We start from the raw sequence: 19467 nt of genomic DNA, 5'->3' as shown, positions 1-19467 counted from the left end.
TACACTACAGTCACAATAATGCCAGATCCAAACTGCTTCTGTGACCTACATCACAGCTCAGGACAATGCCGGATTCTTTTTTTTTTTTTTTTTTACTATTTTTTATTTTTAATTTTTCCACTGTACAGCAAGGGGATCAAGTTACCCTTACATGTATACATTGCAATTACATTTTTTCCCCACCCTTTGTTCTGTTGCAACATGAGTATCTAAACAAAGTTCTCAATGCTACTCAGCAGGATCTCCTTGTAAATCTATTCTAAGTTGTGTCTGACAAGCCCAAGCTCCCGATCCCTCCCACTCCCTCCCCCTCCCATCAGGCAGCCACATGTCTTTTCTCCAAGTCCATGATTTTCTTTTCTGAGGTGATGTTCATTTGTGCTGGATATTAGATTCCAGTTATAAGTGATATCATATGGTATTTGTCTTTGTCTTTCTGGCTCATTTCACTCAGTATGAGATTCTCTAGTTCCATCCATGTTGCTGCAAATGGCATTATGTCATCCTTTTTTATGGCTGAGTAGTATTCCATTGTGTATATATACCACCTCTTCCAAATCCAATCATCTGTTGATGGACATTTAGGTTGTTTCCATGTCCTGGCTATTGTGAATAGTGCTGCAATGAACATGCGGGTGCATGTGTCTCTTTTAAGTAGAGTTTTGTCCGGATAGATGCCCAAGAGTGGGATTGTGGGGTCATATGGAAGTTCTATGTATAGATTTCTAAGGTATCTCCAAACTGTTCTCCATAGTGGCTGTACCAGTTTACATTCCCACCAACAGTGCAGGAGGGTTGCAATGCCGGATTCTTAACCCACTAAGCAGAGCCAGGGATTGAATCCACATCCTTATGGATACTAAATGGGTTCGTTACCAGTGAGCCACAACAGGAACTCTAATAAAAAACTATTTTAAATGTTAAATCTATGGAAACAACACCCTGACTAGCACATTATTTAATTATAAATATCGATGGTTTCTGGTTGTTCTTCCAAATTGCCCTTGAAATAATATTTTAAATCAAAAAATGTATTTATGAATTAATACCAAATGATATTTTGACATCATTATTTTAATAGACGTTTCCTTTTTTGCTTAATACATCACGAATAGACTTAGTGAACAAAAAATAGTTTCCATAAAGAAACCATATTTTACAAGATATTTCCAATAGAGGGAGCTTAACTTTCTAAAAGAAATTTCTATAGAAAATTTTCTTTAGAGGACCATCACTGAAAATAAAAATATTTAATTTTTTACATAGGATTAAAGTTCTGTATAGAGTTACAAGCTACCTCATCTAAGACTGGTCTAAAATAGAGAAAATTTTTATTTAATTTGAGAACAAAAAAAGAAAAACTTGATGAATATATGTATCGCACAAACTTTTGTATTGAGTATGTCTTTTTCTTTTTTGGGGGGGGGGCACACCTGAGGCATATGGAAGTTCCCAGGCTAGGGGTTGAATTGGAGCTGCAGCTGCCGGCCTATGCCACAGCCACAGCCATGTGGGATCTGAGCCATGTCTGTGACCTACATCACAGCCCACAACAATGCTGGATCCTTAACCCACTAAGTGAGGCCAGGGATCGAACCCATTCTCATGGATGCTAGTCAGGATCACTAACCACCGAGCCACCACCCAAACATGTCTTTTTTCAAGGATTTACATTTTTGGGATATTCATAAAAATCATTTTAAATGAAATTATTTAATATTATTAAAGATAAAGTCTTTCTAAGTTATATGTATTATAATAAATATCATGGTGAATTGCCCTTATACAAATTTGACCTCATCAATCAAAATATTTTAGTTATTGACATTAAACTTCCCAAATCTAAATATCTATCAACTATGCTCTTATTTCTTTGAAAAAATCAGTATACACATTATATCTAAGAAACTAAAAAATAATCATAGTATGATAATCAATTTATCTTATAACATGAAATCTGTACCCCTTCCCATGAAATTTACATAAATGTTAAAGCTCTACACCCTTTGCTTTGATCACTACTTATAAATTTTTGACAACTGTAAGTTACAAAAATTCACTGTAATATTAAAATATTTTTCACTGATCATACTCTATTTACAATGAGTTCAACCCCTTACTTCAGAAAAAATTCAATCATTTTAGAAATATAATAATCTTCACAACTAGTTCCTGTTACTAGGTAGTTTTCATGAGATACACTATGTTTTTCTAAGGTCTTAAAGATGAAATAGTGACATAGCAATCCAGAAAAGAATACTTACATACTTCAAATGGAAATTAGTATACACATAACTTAGTTACTTGAGTTATTTGATTTTAATCTTTTTGGAAAGCTTGTAAGCCATAAAATGGAAATTTTAAGGTAATTATAATAGTAAAAGAAAATTTATATAATAGATTCAAGACCTATATAAGAAGTATCTTGCTTATGTATTGTTTGATTAAGAAGGGAGTTAAATCATCTGATCTTTTGCCTAGTCTCTCTTCTCTTATTTTAATTAAAAAGAAGAAAAGCCTACTAAATAGGACTGGACATGATAAGAAAATGACACATCATGGAACAATTTTATTGTTCAATAGGTTTCTTATTACTTTCTCCAAAATGATTATTCTGGGCATAGAACATATCTAATGATTTATTTATGATTTTGCCTCCATGAACTAAGCTCTTTAGAAAATAGTAGTTGCAAGGCCTTTATTATTTCATTCATCTAAACTTAATCTCTTGGTGTATCAACAAGGTTCAGAATTTCTCTAACCACTAAATGCTTATTTTCTAGATATTTTTTGCCTTTTAAAAAGTTAGTCACGTTCCATTTCTAATTATTAAATTTTTTTTGCAACTTTCAAAGAGTAATACCCAGAATTTATAACTCACTTAGAAAAAAATAAACTCTAAAAATAATTTAGGGAGAAAAACCAAGGCTATGGAAATAATTTTTCTAGTTATCTCAGAAAGAATATGTCAGTTATTAAAATTCACTAATTAGTGAAAATAGAGCAAAGTTACATGTTTTAGAGGTCTCAGTAGATAGATGCTAGAAACTTTAGGATAGAAAATAATATTATTTAAGGGCTACTTTCAACAAGTCGACTTCTAATTGCATTCTTGGTTTCATCAATGACAAGTGGTTGCAAGGCTTGAATGAGTTCTCCAACTGCTAAACACAAGCGGACTCACCTGAGTAGCAGAGCTGCTTCCCAGAAGTAAAATCCCGAAACTAATGTCCGAAAGTGTCTCACGTACGCCATGATACGGAGGGATGTATTCACGACTCTGAAATTAGTCTTAACCAAGGCATGGGGAAGGAGAAAGCCAGGAATGAGAATGTGCAGCCTAACTCCGTGTGGTGTTGGTGAAGACCAACGCCTGGAAAGCTTCAGCACCTGAGACAGCTCCCTGCGGTCCGCGGAGACCCTCTCTTTCAAACACTTGAAATTCCCATTCGACCCCTTCCTTCTCTGAGCATTGAGCTGAAGGGAGATTCACAGGCTTACAAATGTGCAGGTGATTTATACAGTGAAGGCGGAATAACGAGTGAGATGAGATGTCTGAGGTGCCTAGGTTCTGGGTAGCGGTTCACTGGAGCTCTAGCGGCAAAAGCTCGTCCTTTCCTGACTCAAACCCACGAATGGAGAAAGAAGAGCAGTAACAGCTGAAACATTAATGCGTCTGCACCTGCTCCAAGCGCCGCCCGCCTGAATCCCACTTACCACCTTTGGGTAAACCCCGAGCCACTAGCGCGGCAAAGGGAAGCGGGGGCGGAGCCAGACGACACCATCTTGCTAGCCAATCACGATCGCACAGCGGGGCAGAATGACAGGCCACTCACGACGGTAGGCGGTGCTTACTTCCCCAGGCTTTAAAAAAAAAAAAAAAGCAGAGAGTAACTGGGGCGGAGCCTAAACCGCGGCTGGAGGGGGTTGAGGGAGGGAATCCTCAGAACTAAGAACTCGGGGACTCTGCAGCATTTATGGATTTATGGATTGGGCTACCCAAACGCGCTAGAGTGACGCTCCATTTTTTCCTTCAGGGGGAAGGCACAATTTAGAAATTAGTCTTTTCCAATGCGACCCTGTCTCTTTGACCTTATATAGAAATGCAAGAGTCAACATAAACCCACACCCCTGGAAAGGGCTAGGGAAGAGCAGAGAATGTGGTATGAACACCAGCAGAACAGGAAGAATCCTCTCGCAACCCTGGCCAGCTTCTGGCTGGGAAGTGCTATTGACTAGAGTCAGTTGAGTTTCCTTCAGTCATAATAAGGGTTCTAAGAAGATGAAGATGAGAAATCTAATGAGATGGCTGCTAGAGGGAACAACGTCACACACGATTGTTCTAACACGTTTTCCGTATCTTAACAGTAAGTTCAAGCGAGAAGGACAACTAGGTCTTATGATACATCTTTTCTCCTGTCATCCACCTCCCCCCCACACACACACTCCCTCTCCTCACCCCATGACCCCAAAGGGATTGGATTGGAAGACTGGAAAAGGAAAGTGTGTGTGTGTGTGTGTGCGCGCGCGCGCGCGGCAAGTGCGCAAATATTTCTGTGCTTGTTCATATATCTCAAAATGATGGAATTTTTAATAATTAAAATTTCTGCTATTAGATTTTTACAGTGGCTTTTATTTACTATGAACTAGGATCAAATATTCCCTCCTTCAAATCTTTTTCCCAAAACTCCCTCAACTATTTATTCTGACTTTTCTTTAATATCTTACTTTAATATCTTACTTTTCTCAGTGACCAAAATATATGCCAAGAATGTTGTATTCTTTCTCACAAATGTTTTCTTCTTAATTAAATCCAACAGCAATCAACGTATCAATTACCCCATGATTCTCTATTTAACTGGAAAAATACATCACTACCTTTTAACCCTCTCAAGAGAGGGTACAGTGGAAAAAAATCTTTCTCTTTACTCTTCAGTAGACAAGCTCATTTATATACAGTGAAAATAAAGAAATTTTGGATTTTATTTCCAAACATTATAACTAAAACTCTCTCTTTAACATTTGTTTTTCTGACTCAAATCACAAATTTCCAGTAGACTCAAAAGGAATATCATTGATTCTTCCCATGAACATTTCCATCTTGAAAAGTTTCATATAATTCTAATTATATGAGTGGTTTTTCAATGAATTTTTTGAAAGCTAAGTGCAAATGTTTTTTAGTTGGCCATTCTCTGAATGGTAGTAATTGTTTTAAAAACCACACATAATCAAAAAATAAAACTTACAGTATTTCAAGAAGACCTGCATTCTTTGCCTTGCATTAGCACTGAGTATTTTCGGTAAAGTAATATTTTTTAAATATCTTAATATATTTTAAAGAATATATTTATTGAGGGAATTTAATTAAATGACTTCTGAGATTCATTCTCTGGCCCAGAGGAGACAAATTATTTAAGTGAGCAAATTAACAGATAATATTTAAAGTCCTGAGTTTACATTAATTTGGATTAAGTTACATGACAGCTTAAAAAGCAAGATAATTTCAGCTATTTCATTTCATCATTAATATGAGAGCATAGGAACATTATACTTTATCAAATGAATATATATCTAGTCAGTGTCTTGGATATAATGTCATGTAAAAAGATGGCTGGAATCCTCACATTACTTGTTTTTCATAGCACGAGGATTGTTTCCTTCAAATTACTTGTGGTAAGCTACCATTCTCTTCATTTATGTTTGACTTTGCCACCAGAGCAAAAATAATGGCTATTATTTAGCATAGCACCTAGCATATAGTAGATAAACAACATTTGTTGATGGCATCAGTGATCATATTAGAAACATGATTTTTTTTGAATTAGTAAATGAATGACCTTGTTACAGTGCATTGGGTACTCAATTAACTTTGATTAAATAAATTAGAAATTAATCAAGGTGAGTTATAGTGCCTTGTTTCTTTTAACATTTGATGATTTAATTTCTTAGTGCTTCTTGACTATGGATTTTTAGTATTGTTTTTAACTTCTACAAAGTCTCAATAAATTTTATGCAACTACATATTGTGGTAGCCATTGCTGTAAATTTTACTATTTTGAGAATAACAGTCCTGCTTGGATGGGTAGGTGAATGAATGTGTTTTTGGGGAAAAAAGACCATTTTATAGCTGCTGAGTAACTGACTAGCCCATTCATGTAAAATTAAGCTGGATTCTTATATGGCCAAATCTATGCTCTTCTTCTTCTTCAGGTCTTTATTATTTCCTTCTTGCACTAATATATTATACTTCACATTGGACCAGACTTGGGACCTCTGAGCTGAATGAGATATTAATCTTCATCATATTTAATACTTTCTTGTACAGAGGAAGTAATTGTAGCCCAAAGTGGTTAAGTGATGGTTCCTAATCTTTGTATTCGGCAAACTGAAGATATCAAACTTGAATTTGGTGCTTCTGACTCACTGTCTAATATTTTGTCTACTACCATGGAGCTATCTTTAGTGTGTATTTTCACTATTGTCTCAAAATAAATGCATATTACCTAAGCTCTAGAAAAGTAGATCAATTTCAATGTAAGGATAAGGCTTTTTTCATACGCTCAGTTGTTACTACCAATGATCTACTGTCTATATATGTTATATACCTATACATATGTCATATATCCACACATACATATAATTTACTGCTAAAATGATTTGTTACTGTAAAAAATTTACTTTCTTGAAGTTAATGTAGCACAGGGTTAAAAATGGTTTACTGTGAGTTGATCAGGTTTAGTAGCATTGGATCTTTCTAGCCATCACATCAAAAGCTTATGTTTGGGTCATTTTAAAAACTTAGAAAGGTAGGAGTTCCCTTGTGCTGCATCAGGTTAAAAACCCAACATATATCCATGAGGATGCAGGTTCAATCCCTGGCCTCGCTCAGTGGGTTAAGAATCCAGCACTGCTGCAAGCTGTGGTGTAGGTCACAGATGCAGCCCAGATCCCATGTTGGTGTAGCTGAGGTAAAGGCAAGCAGCTGCAGCTCTGATTGGACCCTTAGCCTGGGAACTTCCATATGCCACAGGTGCAGCCATAAAAAGAAGAAAAAAAAAACTTATGTGTGAGTCAAAATATCAGTTTAAAAACTTACACAAGTAGGAGTTCCCTTGTGGCTCAGAGGGTTAAAGATCTGGCTTTGTCACTGCAGCAGCTCAGGTCACTGCTGTGGCAGGGGTTGATCCCTGACCCAAAAACCTCCCTATGCCATGGGCACAACCAAAATAATAAAAAAAAAAACCTTACAGAAAGTAATGCTACCTTTCAAATGATTAAAATATTCATATCTTAACACTCTCTGGGAAGATCAGGGATAAAAGTTTAAATTTAAAAGTCAATCAGAAAGTCACTTGTTTAGGAGTTCCTGTCATGGCGCAGTGGTTAAGGAATCCGACTAGGAACCATGAGGATGTGGGTTTGATCCCCGGCCTCACTCAGTGGGTTAAGGCTCTGGCATTTACCGTGAGCTGTGGTGTAGGTCGCAGACGCGGCTCAGATCCCAAGTTGCTGTGGCCCTGGCGTAGGCTGGCGGCTACAGCTCCAATTGGACCCCTAGCCAGGGAACCTCCATATGCCTCGGGAGCAGCCCTAGAAAAGCCAAAAAGCCAAAAAAAAAAAAAAAAAAAAAAAAAAAAAAAAAAAAAAAAAGTCACTGGTTTAGTACAAACTAAGTAGAGGATAATTAATCGATAATAGATATCTATCAGTGATAGATATCATCACCAAGTATGTGTGCCTGGTGAATTTATCTTTTGCACACAGATCTACTAAACAGACTACAATAATCATGACACGTTAGATGATCAAGTGACCCTCTTTTTAGGATAGTGGCAGAAATATCCAATGCTTTATCTCCTTTTTTTTTTATTTGCCATGCTACAAAATTTCTCACATGGATCTCAGTGACAGCCTCCTAATTGTTTCTCCTGTTTGCTCTCTTATTCCCCATGTTTAACACTCCATTGTGAATATTAAGGGGGTTTTGTTCTCTGTTTATTAGTTTTAGTAAATCAAATGACATCTCTATCCCTAAAACCCGTCAATGCCTTTCCATCGCAACAGACTAAAATCCACATTCCTTTTCACAGCTGACAGGGCTCTAAATGATTTTCCATTGACAACCTCCTCAGACTCATTTTTTACTAGTGTCCTTTTTCTCCATTATGCACCAGCCACATGAGCTGTTTCTTATCTCTACTTCAAACTCTCTTCCTCCTGGGCTTCCTAGTCTTTTTCTAGCCATTACCTGACCGTATAAATATCTTTCTTTCAACAAATTTCCCCTTTCACCTTTATATAAGGATTTATTTCCTTCATGGGTTAATTTCTAATTTGTTTGTCTTTGTTTGATGACTCCTGGAAGGCGGGGGCAGTCTGCATCTTCGTGCCTCGCACATGTCTGACAGACAGTAAGTGATCAAGAAATATTTGTTGAATGAATGAACAAATGCAGAAATATTCTCTGCTCCTTATTTCTTTCTTTTCTAGATTCCATTTTTACTAATTTATTTTAACCAATCCTTTCTTTGAAAATTATTTAGATTATAGTGTTCTTTTCAGGCCAAACATAGTCCTTGGCCATCTAAAAGTAATCTTTGAGTTTATATGTATGACCTCAGTTCATTTAAATAAGATTAAATAAACCCACTCTGTTATGATACTTACTATTTTAACTCTCAGACAGTTGGTTTTTTCTCCCAATTGTAGTGGTGATTGGCCATAATTCCCTAAATGACTTCAAACAGTGAGCTATTTGAAGCACTTAATTGACTGAATATTTCATTCTTTCTCTGAACATTTGGTTTCAAAGAGATGCAACCTATAAAAGTACTTAAATTATTTCCTTAAACATTTTTTTCACCAACAAATAGAAAGTCTATAATATGCACCATCTTAGGAGTTTCTTGGGATACACACATGAATGGGAAACAAATCTTGTCCTAGAGGAACTACAATCTACATAGTGTGTAAGATGTCATGAATATTCATAGTATTACATAAATCATAACTACTGAAGGAAGCAAAGAGAAATGCTATGGGAATTCAAAAGCATTGCTTCAGAATTGAAATCATGAGGAGATTAGAAAATGCTCATAGAGTAGGGAATACTTGAAAAATTTCTGAAACCAGTTCATGGTTCATTTTTGATCTTGAATGTATGGAAATTATAGATGAAAAACTTTGCAGGAAGGTAAAAAATGGTCAAAAGTATAGATGCAGAGTAAACTGGGTGAACAGGATTTGAGCAAGACTATTTGTGCACTTAGCTACTATATTGGATACTTTACATATTATCTTAATTTCTATTGTCAAGATTCTAAGGTTTACATAATTCTATCCATGTTTTAAGATTTACCCTTGGTGTTCCACATTCTATAGGTTTGAACAAATACATAAGGACATGTATCCACTATTATGGTTTCATACAGTATAGCTTCACTACCCTAAAAATCTTCTGTGCTTCATCCATTCATTCCTGCCTCCGAATCCTGAGCAATCACTGATCTCTTCTTGTCTATAGTTGTTCCTTTTCCAGAATTTCATATGGTTAGAATCACACTGTATCTACCCTCTTATCATTGGCTTCTTGCAATTAGTAATATGTATTTGAGTTTCCTCCATGTCTTTTCATTGCTTGATAGTTTATTTCTTTTTAGTACTGAATAGTACTCCATGGTCTAGCTATACCACAGTTTGTTTATTTACCTACTGTTTCAATTCCACTGATTTCTTCTCTAATTTTTATTACTGCTTTTATTTTGCCTACTATGGATTTAATTTGTTCTTTTTCTAGTTTCCTAAGGTGGAAGCTTAGAGTATTAGTTTTAGATTTTTCTTTTTTCTAATGTATTCACTCAGGGCTATAACTTTCCCTATAAACACTGCTTTTGCTGCACCCCACAAATTTTGATAAATTGTTTTTAATTTAGTTACACATATTTTTAGTTTGTCTTGCTATTTCTCCTTGACCCATATGCTATTAGAAGTATGCTGTTTAATATTTATTTATCTTGGGATTTTCCAGTTATACTTCTGTTTTATATTTCTATTTTAATTCCACTGTGGTATGAGAAGAGATATTATGTGATTTCTTTTATTTTGAATTCATTAAGGAGCATTTTATGGCCAAGAATGTGTCTCAAGTTCATAGGAACTTGAGAAAAATGTGTATTTTGCTGATGTTGGATGAAGTAGGCCATGGATGTTAGTAAGCGCAGTTGATTTACAGTGTTATTAGTTCAATTCTGTCCTTACCAATTTTCTCCCTGCTGAATCTATTCATTTCGTATAGAAGTGTGTTGGAATTTCCAATTATGGTAGTGGATTCAGTAGGAATAGTGGAACTAATGTACACAGGACTTTGGCAATGCCGTAGTGAAGTATGAGAGGTGGGGAAACACTTCACAGACCTGATTAGTTCTGTCTTTCAATAAGCCTATGCCTCTGGACATAGAACTTGGTGAACTTCACAAGCGCTTCTCAGTCTTTTTCTATTTTTCACCCCTTAGATGGTAGAGCATGGCTTGAATGGATGTGGGTATTTCTCTTCCCTCCAGTCAATTAGGCTCTGATAAAAACCCAAGCAGCTTAGTTAAGCCCTAGGTTTTTTCAGTTTTTTGTTTTTTGTTTTTTGTTTTTTTTTCTTTTTCTTTTTAAAGCCCCATCTGCCACATACAGAAGTTCCCCAGCCAGGGGTCAAATCAGAGTTGCAGCTGAGGCCTGTGGCACAGCCACAGCTGCACAGGATCTGAGCCACATCTGCGACCTATGCTGCAGCTTGCAGCAAGAGCAGATCTTTAACACACTGAGCAAGACCAGGGATCAAACCCACATTCTCACAGAGACAACATTATATCATTAACCCACTGAGCCACAATGAGAACTCCCAAGTTAGGCTCTAGTTAAAACTCTCCTGAGGGAGTTCCCGTCGTGGCACAGTGGTTAACGAATCCGACTAGGAACCATGAGGTTGCGGGTTCGGTCCCTGCCCTTGCTCAGTGGGTTAAGGATCCGGCGTTGCCGTGAGCTGCGGTGTAGGTTGCAGACACGGCTCGGATCCCGTGTTGCTGTGGTTCTGGCGTAGGCCAGTGGCTACAGCTCCAATTCGACCCCTAGCCTGGGAACCTCCATATGCCGCGGGAGCGGCCCAAGAAATAGCAAAAAGCCAAAAAAAAAAAAAAAAAAAAACTCTCCTGAGGACAGACCTTGTTAATAGATTCCTCCAGTATATTTCAAAAAGGTTTCTTTCTCCATGCCCCTGCTGGAAGCATGAGAGGGCTTTTCTCTGACATTCACTTCAAGAACCTGGCAGAGCCCCAGGACATAAAACTCACAGAAGTGTGGGACCCCACCCACGACTCTGGGCCCTCCGGAGTTTTTGTCTCTCAGACTTGAGCCTCAAGCAATTCATCATTCAGCAAATTCAGGTTTCCCTTCCCTGGCACGGGTTTCTCTGATGGTTTCTGCTCTAAGAAATTATTTTCCTCCGTACTTGCCTATGAGTCTCTTCAATGGCGGCGGGGGGGAGGGGGGGCGCACTGGTTTGCTCTGTGACCTCACTTCTCCTTTATGAATTTAAGAAGAATTGTTGATTTTTCAGTTTGCTAGCTTTTTACTTGTTGATAGGATGAACTGGCAACTTCTATTGGACCAGAAACCTGAAGTTTCTCATAAAGTATTTTAAAAACCAAATCAGATCTTAGATTTGGAGGGTTTTCACAGCTTTGGGGATTTTATGGCCTTTTTAATTACTGCATATTTTAGTTTGTAGAGAGGATCATTAGACCATAAATTGTATTCATTTTAAGATGTAGGTGTATTTAAAGCATTTCAGGAAGACATTATGGTCTATGTACGTGTACAAGTGAATACTAACGGAAAAAACTTGAGTCGTCATGTAAAGTCAATGATAAATTAGCTTCATTTCAGTTCCTCAGTGTACTTCAATATACTCAGTTCTCTCTTGCCTAAATAATTTACATTTTTTCCTTGCCTCTCAGTAGAATATTTACTCTCTGCATGGTTAACTCCTTTTGTCCTTTATGTATCAAGTTAAATACTCCCCATGGGAGTTACCATAGTGGCACAGCAGAAACGAATCCCACTGGTGTCCATGAGGATGCAGGTTCAATCCCTGGCCAGGCTCAGTGCGTCAGGGATCCAGCGTTGCCATGAGCTGTGGTGTAAGTTGCAGGCGCGGCTCTGATCTGGCATTGTTGTGGCTGTAGCATGGGCTGGCAGCTGTAGCTCTGACTCAACCCCTAGCCTGGGAACCTCCATATGCCTTGGGTGCAGCCCTAAAAAGCAAAATAAATAAATACATAAATACTCCCCAGGGAAGTTTCTCTTAACCAGCTTGTGTAAAGCAGGCACCATACCTGTAACTTTCTATTTGCATTATCCACTTTATTTACTTCATGGGGAATGATTATTTATTTTTCTATCTCTCCTCCTCTAACATAAGATCCAAGAAGTAAATACCCTTCCTGACTTCCCACCTGCATTTTCCTGTGTCCTAAGATGCAAGAGAGAATGAAAAAGACAAGAGGGAAGAGAGATAGGTGTTTTTCTCTAAGGTAGGACATGAAAATTTGAGAACTCAGGTCAGAGACAAAATTTATGCTAACTGATGAAGACAATGGTGAAGGGTGGCAACTTTGGGAGTACTCCTGGCCTAGGTTATGGGTCTTCAACCTTGGCAGTCAGCAGTAATTGGTGCAGATGCTAGCACCATGGTCAGCTCCCAGGGCCCACATTTGAATCTGTGGCAGCAGCAGATACAGCTGAGCCTCTAGTAGCTGCGGTAGCACAGTTGATATTTGGAGGACAGCAACAACTGAGATATTCAGTGAGAAGCAGTAGAGAAAGTGCTAAAATACATGCAGTAGTCATGGAGACAACTCGCTTCTTGGAGCACTGGGTATGACACTTCCAGGAACCTCTCAAAATTATCTAGGAGGAAACTGGGGGAGGCTGGATCTCCTGAAGAATAAACAAGAACATGCAGTGCCAGAGAAATTTTACTTTGTGGACTTGTTTTTAATCTTTTCTGATTATCAAATGAGACCTAAGAAATGAGGTTTCCTTCTGAAAATAATTAATCTTACTTATTTGTACCATTGAGGGAGAAATTAGGAGACCAAAAAGAAAAAAATAATCACCATCTATGTCTAAGGATTTCCTCTACACAGTATACAAAAATCTAAGACAGGCAATTGTTCTCTCTTTTTGGCCATAAATATTAGGGGAAAATAGATGTTTATAATAATTAAATTGTTTTTTCGAGTGCCTTGAGTTCAAAGCCAAGTTCTCCAGAATTTAAGGTGGGGTAAAATCATGAAAAATATTATTATCCCACTTTTCCAAATGTCCGTCATATCCCAACCATGCCATGTAACTTCTCCCCCAGGGGAAAGCACATACAAATACTTTCCTTGAGTGTCTTATTTCACCCGTAGCACAAAGTGAAATTTCTAGCAATCCAAACTCAATCTCGGCTATGAATGTTGTCTCCACCCTCAAACAATGAACCACTGCTGGTTACTTATGTTTTGTATGCCAGGTTTTCATACATGTGAGAATAGGGTTTCAGCTTGATCACAGAGTTTCACAAATAAATGTTGAGTAGATCCACTTTGGTGATTGCTCTTAAACTTTTATTCCTTACTTTGTGTATATACCTACAGTAAATAATGATGTGAGGAGCTTTCTTCTGCCTTACTCTAATCTATATCATATAGAAGATAATCTAGCACATAGCAACTTTAATATAGTTAGTATAATATACCATATTTCTCTACAGATAATCACTTCAACAGTACCTTTAAGGCCTAGGATCCCATGATACTGAAATGCAAGTTTTCATCTAAATGTTTTTTTTAACAACAGCAAAAAAAAAAAAAAAAAAAAAAAGAAATACAACTACACCTAGTTGTATTAAAAGTGCATACTTTCTTAGAACACCTAAGGGCTGACAAAGTCTTGAATTTTTTTGTATGTGTTTTCAGAGAACATTTATTAACAAGAAAAAAAAATGTTCATGACAATTTGTTAAGTAGAAAAATATAAGTTATAAGAGTTTGTGGTTGGATAAAATGTTTCTATTCCTTTCCCCAACAACCAAAATTCGTAAGTTGAAGCTCTAGCCCCCCAGGGTGATAGTTATGGAGTCGGGGCTTTGGGCTTTGGGGAAGTAATTAGGTTTAGGTGATGTCATGAGGGTCGGGTCCCATACTGGGATTAGTGCCTTAAAAGAAGAGGAACAGGAATTCCTGATGTGGCAAAGTAGGTTAAGAGTCTAACTGCAGTGGCTCAGATCAGAGTTCCCATTGTGACTCAGCAAGTTAAGAACCCAGATAGTGTCCATGAGGATTCGGATTTGATCCCTGGCCTCCCTCAGTGGATTAAGGACCCAGCATTGCCACAAGCTACAGTGTAGGTTGCAGATGTCTTGAATCCTGTATTGCTGTGGCTGTGGTGTAGGCCAGCAGCCGCAGCTCTGATTCTGCCCCTAGCCTGGGAACTTCCATATGCCACAGATTCGGCCCTAAAAGGGGGGGAGAATCCACCTTCAGTGGCTCGGGTCACTGTGGACATGTGAGTTCAATCCCCAGACTAATACCAGTGGGTTAAAGGAGTTAGGGTTGCAGCAGCTGTGGCATAGGTCACAGCTGCAGCTCAGATTCAATCCTTGGCCTGGGAACTTCCATATGCCGTGGGTGAAGTCTTAAAATTAAAAACATAAAAAAGAAGAGGAAGAAAGATCAGAACCCTCACTTTCCACCATGTAAGGACACAGTCCGAGGAAGCTATGTACTAGCTAGGAAGAGCATCCCCCCCAGGAACTGAATTTGCCAACACCTTGATTTTGGACTTCCTAGCCTTCAGAACTATGAGAAACAAATGTCTGTCATTTAAGCTACCTAGCCTATGGTACTTGTTACAGCAACCCAAGCAGACTAATATAGTATGCCTATTATGTTCCCATGTTCTTCCATGGGATTAAACTGCCTTTGAATGGTAGCAATTTAATCTACTGATGCTTTGTATGATTGACTTTAAATTTTTTTACTCTAGGATGTTTTTAAAAATTAACAAATCTATACTTTTTTAAGATTTATTCTAAAAACATATGCGCCTAGTGAATATAAAATTAGGACACTTACATTATGATGGGAAGCATCATTATCTTACCTGTACTCAATAACCCATAAAAAAATTCACTCGTGAGCCACCCTCCTCAAATCAAAAGGTAAAAGATTAATAAAAGAAAAATAGATTTAATTATTTATGTGTACACAGGCAGTAACAAAGAAAAATGACTCAAGGAGGTGGCCTCTATTTGGTAGCTTATATACTACCTCGAAGGATAATAAAGTGTGGAGAAGAGGCCAGACAAAGAAAAAGGGGTTGGAGCTTCCTGAAGAGGGGTTAAGTTATGGGAAAGTGACTAGGAAAAGTATGATCAGCAAGATTGTTTAGTCAGGTTGATTATACAGACTCTGGAAGATAAGAATCTACAGTCATCTCAGGTGACTCTGTCCCCAGGATGAAGAGTTATTTTACTCTTCCTGGAACAGGAGAAGGAGACATATCTACACATTTACACTTCCTTTATCAATGAAAATTTCATTTACAAAAAGGAAAATGTATGCTCTGTTTTTAGAGCTTGCCTTGTGTCTGCTGCTCCTTGATTGCCTTTAGCTCAAAACAATCATTACATCAAAGTGGCATTTTTAGCATTGTCTATTCTGGCCCCCTTCCCTGGTTAGCTGGCATGTAGGGTAAAATCCCAAAATCTTCATAGTTTCCAGTGGTTTTGTCTATTGAGATAGAATGCTGAGAGAAGGACAATGGCCCCACATTCTAAGACCAATGATATGATTACCTGGGATTCAGGAGTGAGTGTTGTCACTCACATGTTGAATGGGGGGAGGAAATAAAGGCATAAATTTGTTTTAAGCCACCCAGTTTGTGGTGCTTTGTTATGACAGTCCAAAGAAACTAACACATAGACTCCAGTTTCCACCTAGAGCTGCCACTGGGGTTTTGGATTCATCACCTGCCTGATGTGACTATCAGATATAGATCTATGGAAAAGAAGCTATTAGCTTGGTACTGGGCTTTTGTCAAAGCTAAACTTCTGACAGATGGAGTCACTGTAATCCTCCAGCCTGATATTCCCATTTGGGGTGGTTCAACTCAGCCTCGATGATCAACAAGGCAGGAAGTACCTATCAAGCCTCACTTGTTAAAGAGAAATGGCATTTTCAAGAATGTAGCCAAGCCTTTTTCTAGTGGAATTTCCGTTTTACATGAAAAGGCAATTCTCCCCTTGGGGAAAACATTATATTCCACTTCACAGCCTGAAACAAAACTGCTAGCTCCCTGGGCCCACAATTCAGAAAAGTTCCCTAAGTGCCTGGTCCTGGATCACTCATGGTATCCACTGGGATACTAGACTGTTCAACTTCAGCCCTAACTATGAGAGCGTAAAGCACTGGTGGTCATTACACTTGGTAGGCAGAAACAAAGGCTATTCTCATATCTCTGGCCAATACCCTCCTTAGTAAAATTTTAAATATATATTTTTCTCTGGATTGTAAACTGTTGCAAATGAACTAGCTATTTGGCATGCCATTTTAAACCTTGCAAACCGGCAAATTAGACACCCTTTTGGGGGATTACAGGCTATAGAAACAAACTGCAGTTGCTCTTCAAATGCCCAGTTCATTTGTGTAAGTGTTCACAGTAAGGGCCTATTTTCTAATACCAACTACAATCAACAGTGGACCCACAGACAAGGTATTTGATGGACTTTTCACACTCCCTAGTATCCACAAGAATCTGTCGTTACTGAATATTGCAATAAACTTTTTTTTTCCCACCTCATCTGAGGCATGCTGAAGTTTCCAGGCCAGGAATCAAACACACACCACAGCACCAAGTGACAATATCAAGTCATAGCAGTGACAACGCTGGATCCTTAACCTTCTGTGCCACCAGGGAACTCCTGGAATAAACCTCTAAAAATTGACTGAAAAATGTCTCCAAGCCAGGGCAAAGGGAGGGAGTAATATGTATGGGGAGTTTGGGGTTAGTATATGCAAACTATTACATTTAGAATGGATAAGCAATGTGATTAATTATAATTCTCATATTATAATTGATTTACAATGTTGACCTAGTATGAATGGGTCACTTTGCTGTACAGCCAACACTGACACAACATTGTAAATCAACTATAATAAAAATTTTTTTGTCAAATGTCTCCAAGTCTACATCCTTTACTTGCCTCCTGATCCAAGTACCTTAAAAAGGCACATTAGCTGGTGATTTAGGCTCAGAAAGTCACCATTTGCTCTTGAGTGTTTCCTGGGTAATGATCAGGATCAAAGGGATAGGGGTTATATAGACCTATTTTGAAAACTCAGGTTTCTATCCTGACCATTCTGGGGTATGATGCTTCTTTTCTGCCACTAGCAATACCCTAGTCTGGCCTTGTTTGTGTACCTCTTTTGTGGAAGTCCAGTTGAAAGAGGACATAAGGGCTTCAAACTTTAGTTCTGATTTAGCCACTTTGATTATCTTACTAAATTAATGTAGTCATATAATGAAATGACTACTTGGTTGAATACACTGCTTGCCAAGTCCCCTTGCGGTGGTCCACATGTGCCCTTTTGGATGACGTAGTGGGTTTCTATAAGTTTTACAAAAATTCCCTTGTGCCTCTTGAACCTGAATTTTCCAGACTAAAGGTTTGGATCTGAGCAGGTGATGACTAGAGGGGAAAATAGATGCAGTTACGGCTACTGGAAAATGATTTGGGGTTGTAGCAGACAGACATAGGGTGGCTCCCCAGGATTCCCACATCTTTATGCAAATGGTGGCAGAAAGCTTAGCAAAATTGTCAACCCAATGCTAGTGGGTTGACTTACAAGCAGAACTTATAAGTGATGAACTTGTTTGCTTAGCTGAGACTTCCAAGCAAAGAAGTAAATGTGCCACCTGGTTTCTTCCTTCTGCTTATAGTAAAAATATAAGAGAGAGAAACTGAGGGTAAACTGTTAAAACAAAATGAAGCCAGGACTTGACGAATTTGGAAATCTTCACATGTTAAGATGGCAAAAGATGCTAAAATTCAGGCATTGCTTCTGAAATCTTGGCATAGGGGAAAAGCCAAGGATGTGACTATATAAACTTTCACTAAAACTTCAGAAAAAAACAAAAAAGTATCCACAAAAGCCCTTTGAAAAGATTACAGATGTGCCTCTTAGATCCTCTTAATCAAGTCAAGAGGCCTCCAGGAGGCTTTAGGGCACTGACCCTTATCCAGCTCAGCAGGAAGCTAAAACAGAGAAGGGATTAATTGGGAAAGATCTGTAGAGATGGATTTTGTCAAATGGAGATAACTCCATTGAAATCCAGGGGAGTCTTACAAAGTTTTCTGAGAAGTTTATTTCAAAAAAACACTGCTTCTTGGAGTGAAAGGGGCAAAGAGAGTGCAGGATGAAAAGGTAGTTGTCAGATCTCCAAATTTCTGCTGGCAGGAAGAAGACAGATAAAATGATTCAGCTTTAGAAGTGTGCTACCCTCCATGAAAAAGGAAGAAAGCAGAGAGTGGAGCTGAATGACATGGAGAGTGACCCCCAGATTTTGAAAATTAATCAAGAAATGCCAAACAGTTCTCCAGCTGTATTTCAGATCTGCTGAACCAGTGCAGTGTCCCTCCTTTTTGACTGCTGGAGGGGAGCTGAATGTGCCACCCCAAAAACGCCTCTTTGGCATCAAGAGTATGTTTTTTAAAAAAGGTTTTTTTACTAAAGTATAGTTGATTTACAATGTGTCGATTTTTGCTGTATAGCAAAGCTGTTGAGCTGATTTTTTTTTTTTTTTTTTAAGTGCTGTCACAGGAGAAACTCTGAAAACAAAGAGGAAGGTACACCCTTTACTAAAGGAAATCTACATTTACTTTTAAAATTTACATTAGAAAGGAGGCCTATACTAGGAAGAGAGATATTTTCAGAGATAAGGGAGACTTACCTGCAGGGCAGAAGAACAGTTGGAGAAGAATCATGCCTCAGGAACTACCTAACAGATTACAACCAGGAGTTTAGTCTGTACCTGGACCTTATTTAGATGATGTGACTCTGGACTCTGGGCATGACAAATGAATGACAACCTTCTGGCTTTGAATGTAAGTTGCCCTACAGCCAGCGTGGAGTATATAACACTAGCATCCACCTCACCTGTAAGTGTACAGGGAAATGGACAAGGAAAAACCACGCAGAACGCAGTGAAGCTTCATAGAGGACAAGGTTCTGGGTACTTAGTTTCTGAAAGCAGAATTGGGATCTAATCAGGTAACTTCCACCTCTACCAGGGCAGGTCTTCATGATGCCTTCCCACCTTTGCACCTTTAGTGTCTCTTCCCCATTCTTCCCTTCTCTGAATGTTCAGGTATTT

The 19467-nt window shown here is 38.2% G+C and overlaps 1 protein-coding gene across 13 annotated transcripts in view; it reads right to left on the bottom strand.

Moving 5' to 3' along the window:
- The window catches only part of GLRA3 (glycine receptor alpha 3), a 483419-nt gene that overhangs the window by 176289 nt on the left and 287663 nt on the right, over positions 1-19467 (bottom strand). For 3 of the 13 annotated variants that reach the window (XM_021074189.1, XM_021074188.1, XM_013990304.2), the window contains one exon: positions 3718-3864. The exons of 8 other annotated variants lie outside the window; for them this stretch is intronic. In XM_021074189.1, coding sequence (XP_020929848.1) covers positions 3718-3785 — 68 coding nt within the window. In that variant the 5' untranslated portion in view covers positions 3786-3864. Of the gene's footprint in view, positions 1-3184; positions 3865-19467 lie in introns of all 13 variants that reach the window. 2 more of the 13 variants (XM_021074187.1, XM_003132832.6) reach the window with 2 other exon arrangements.

Source organism: Sus scrofa, chromosome 14 (assembly GCF_000003025.6).
Source record: "Sus scrofa isolate TJ Tabasco breed Duroc chromosome 14, Sscrofa11.1, whole genome shotgun sequence".
NCBI classification, from domain to species: domain Eukaryota; kingdom Metazoa; phylum Chordata; class Mammalia; order Artiodactyla; family Suidae; genus Sus; species Sus scrofa.
The sequence above is the reverse complement of the archived record's forward strand: the minus strand, read 5'-3'. Positions and strand labels throughout refer to the sequence as shown.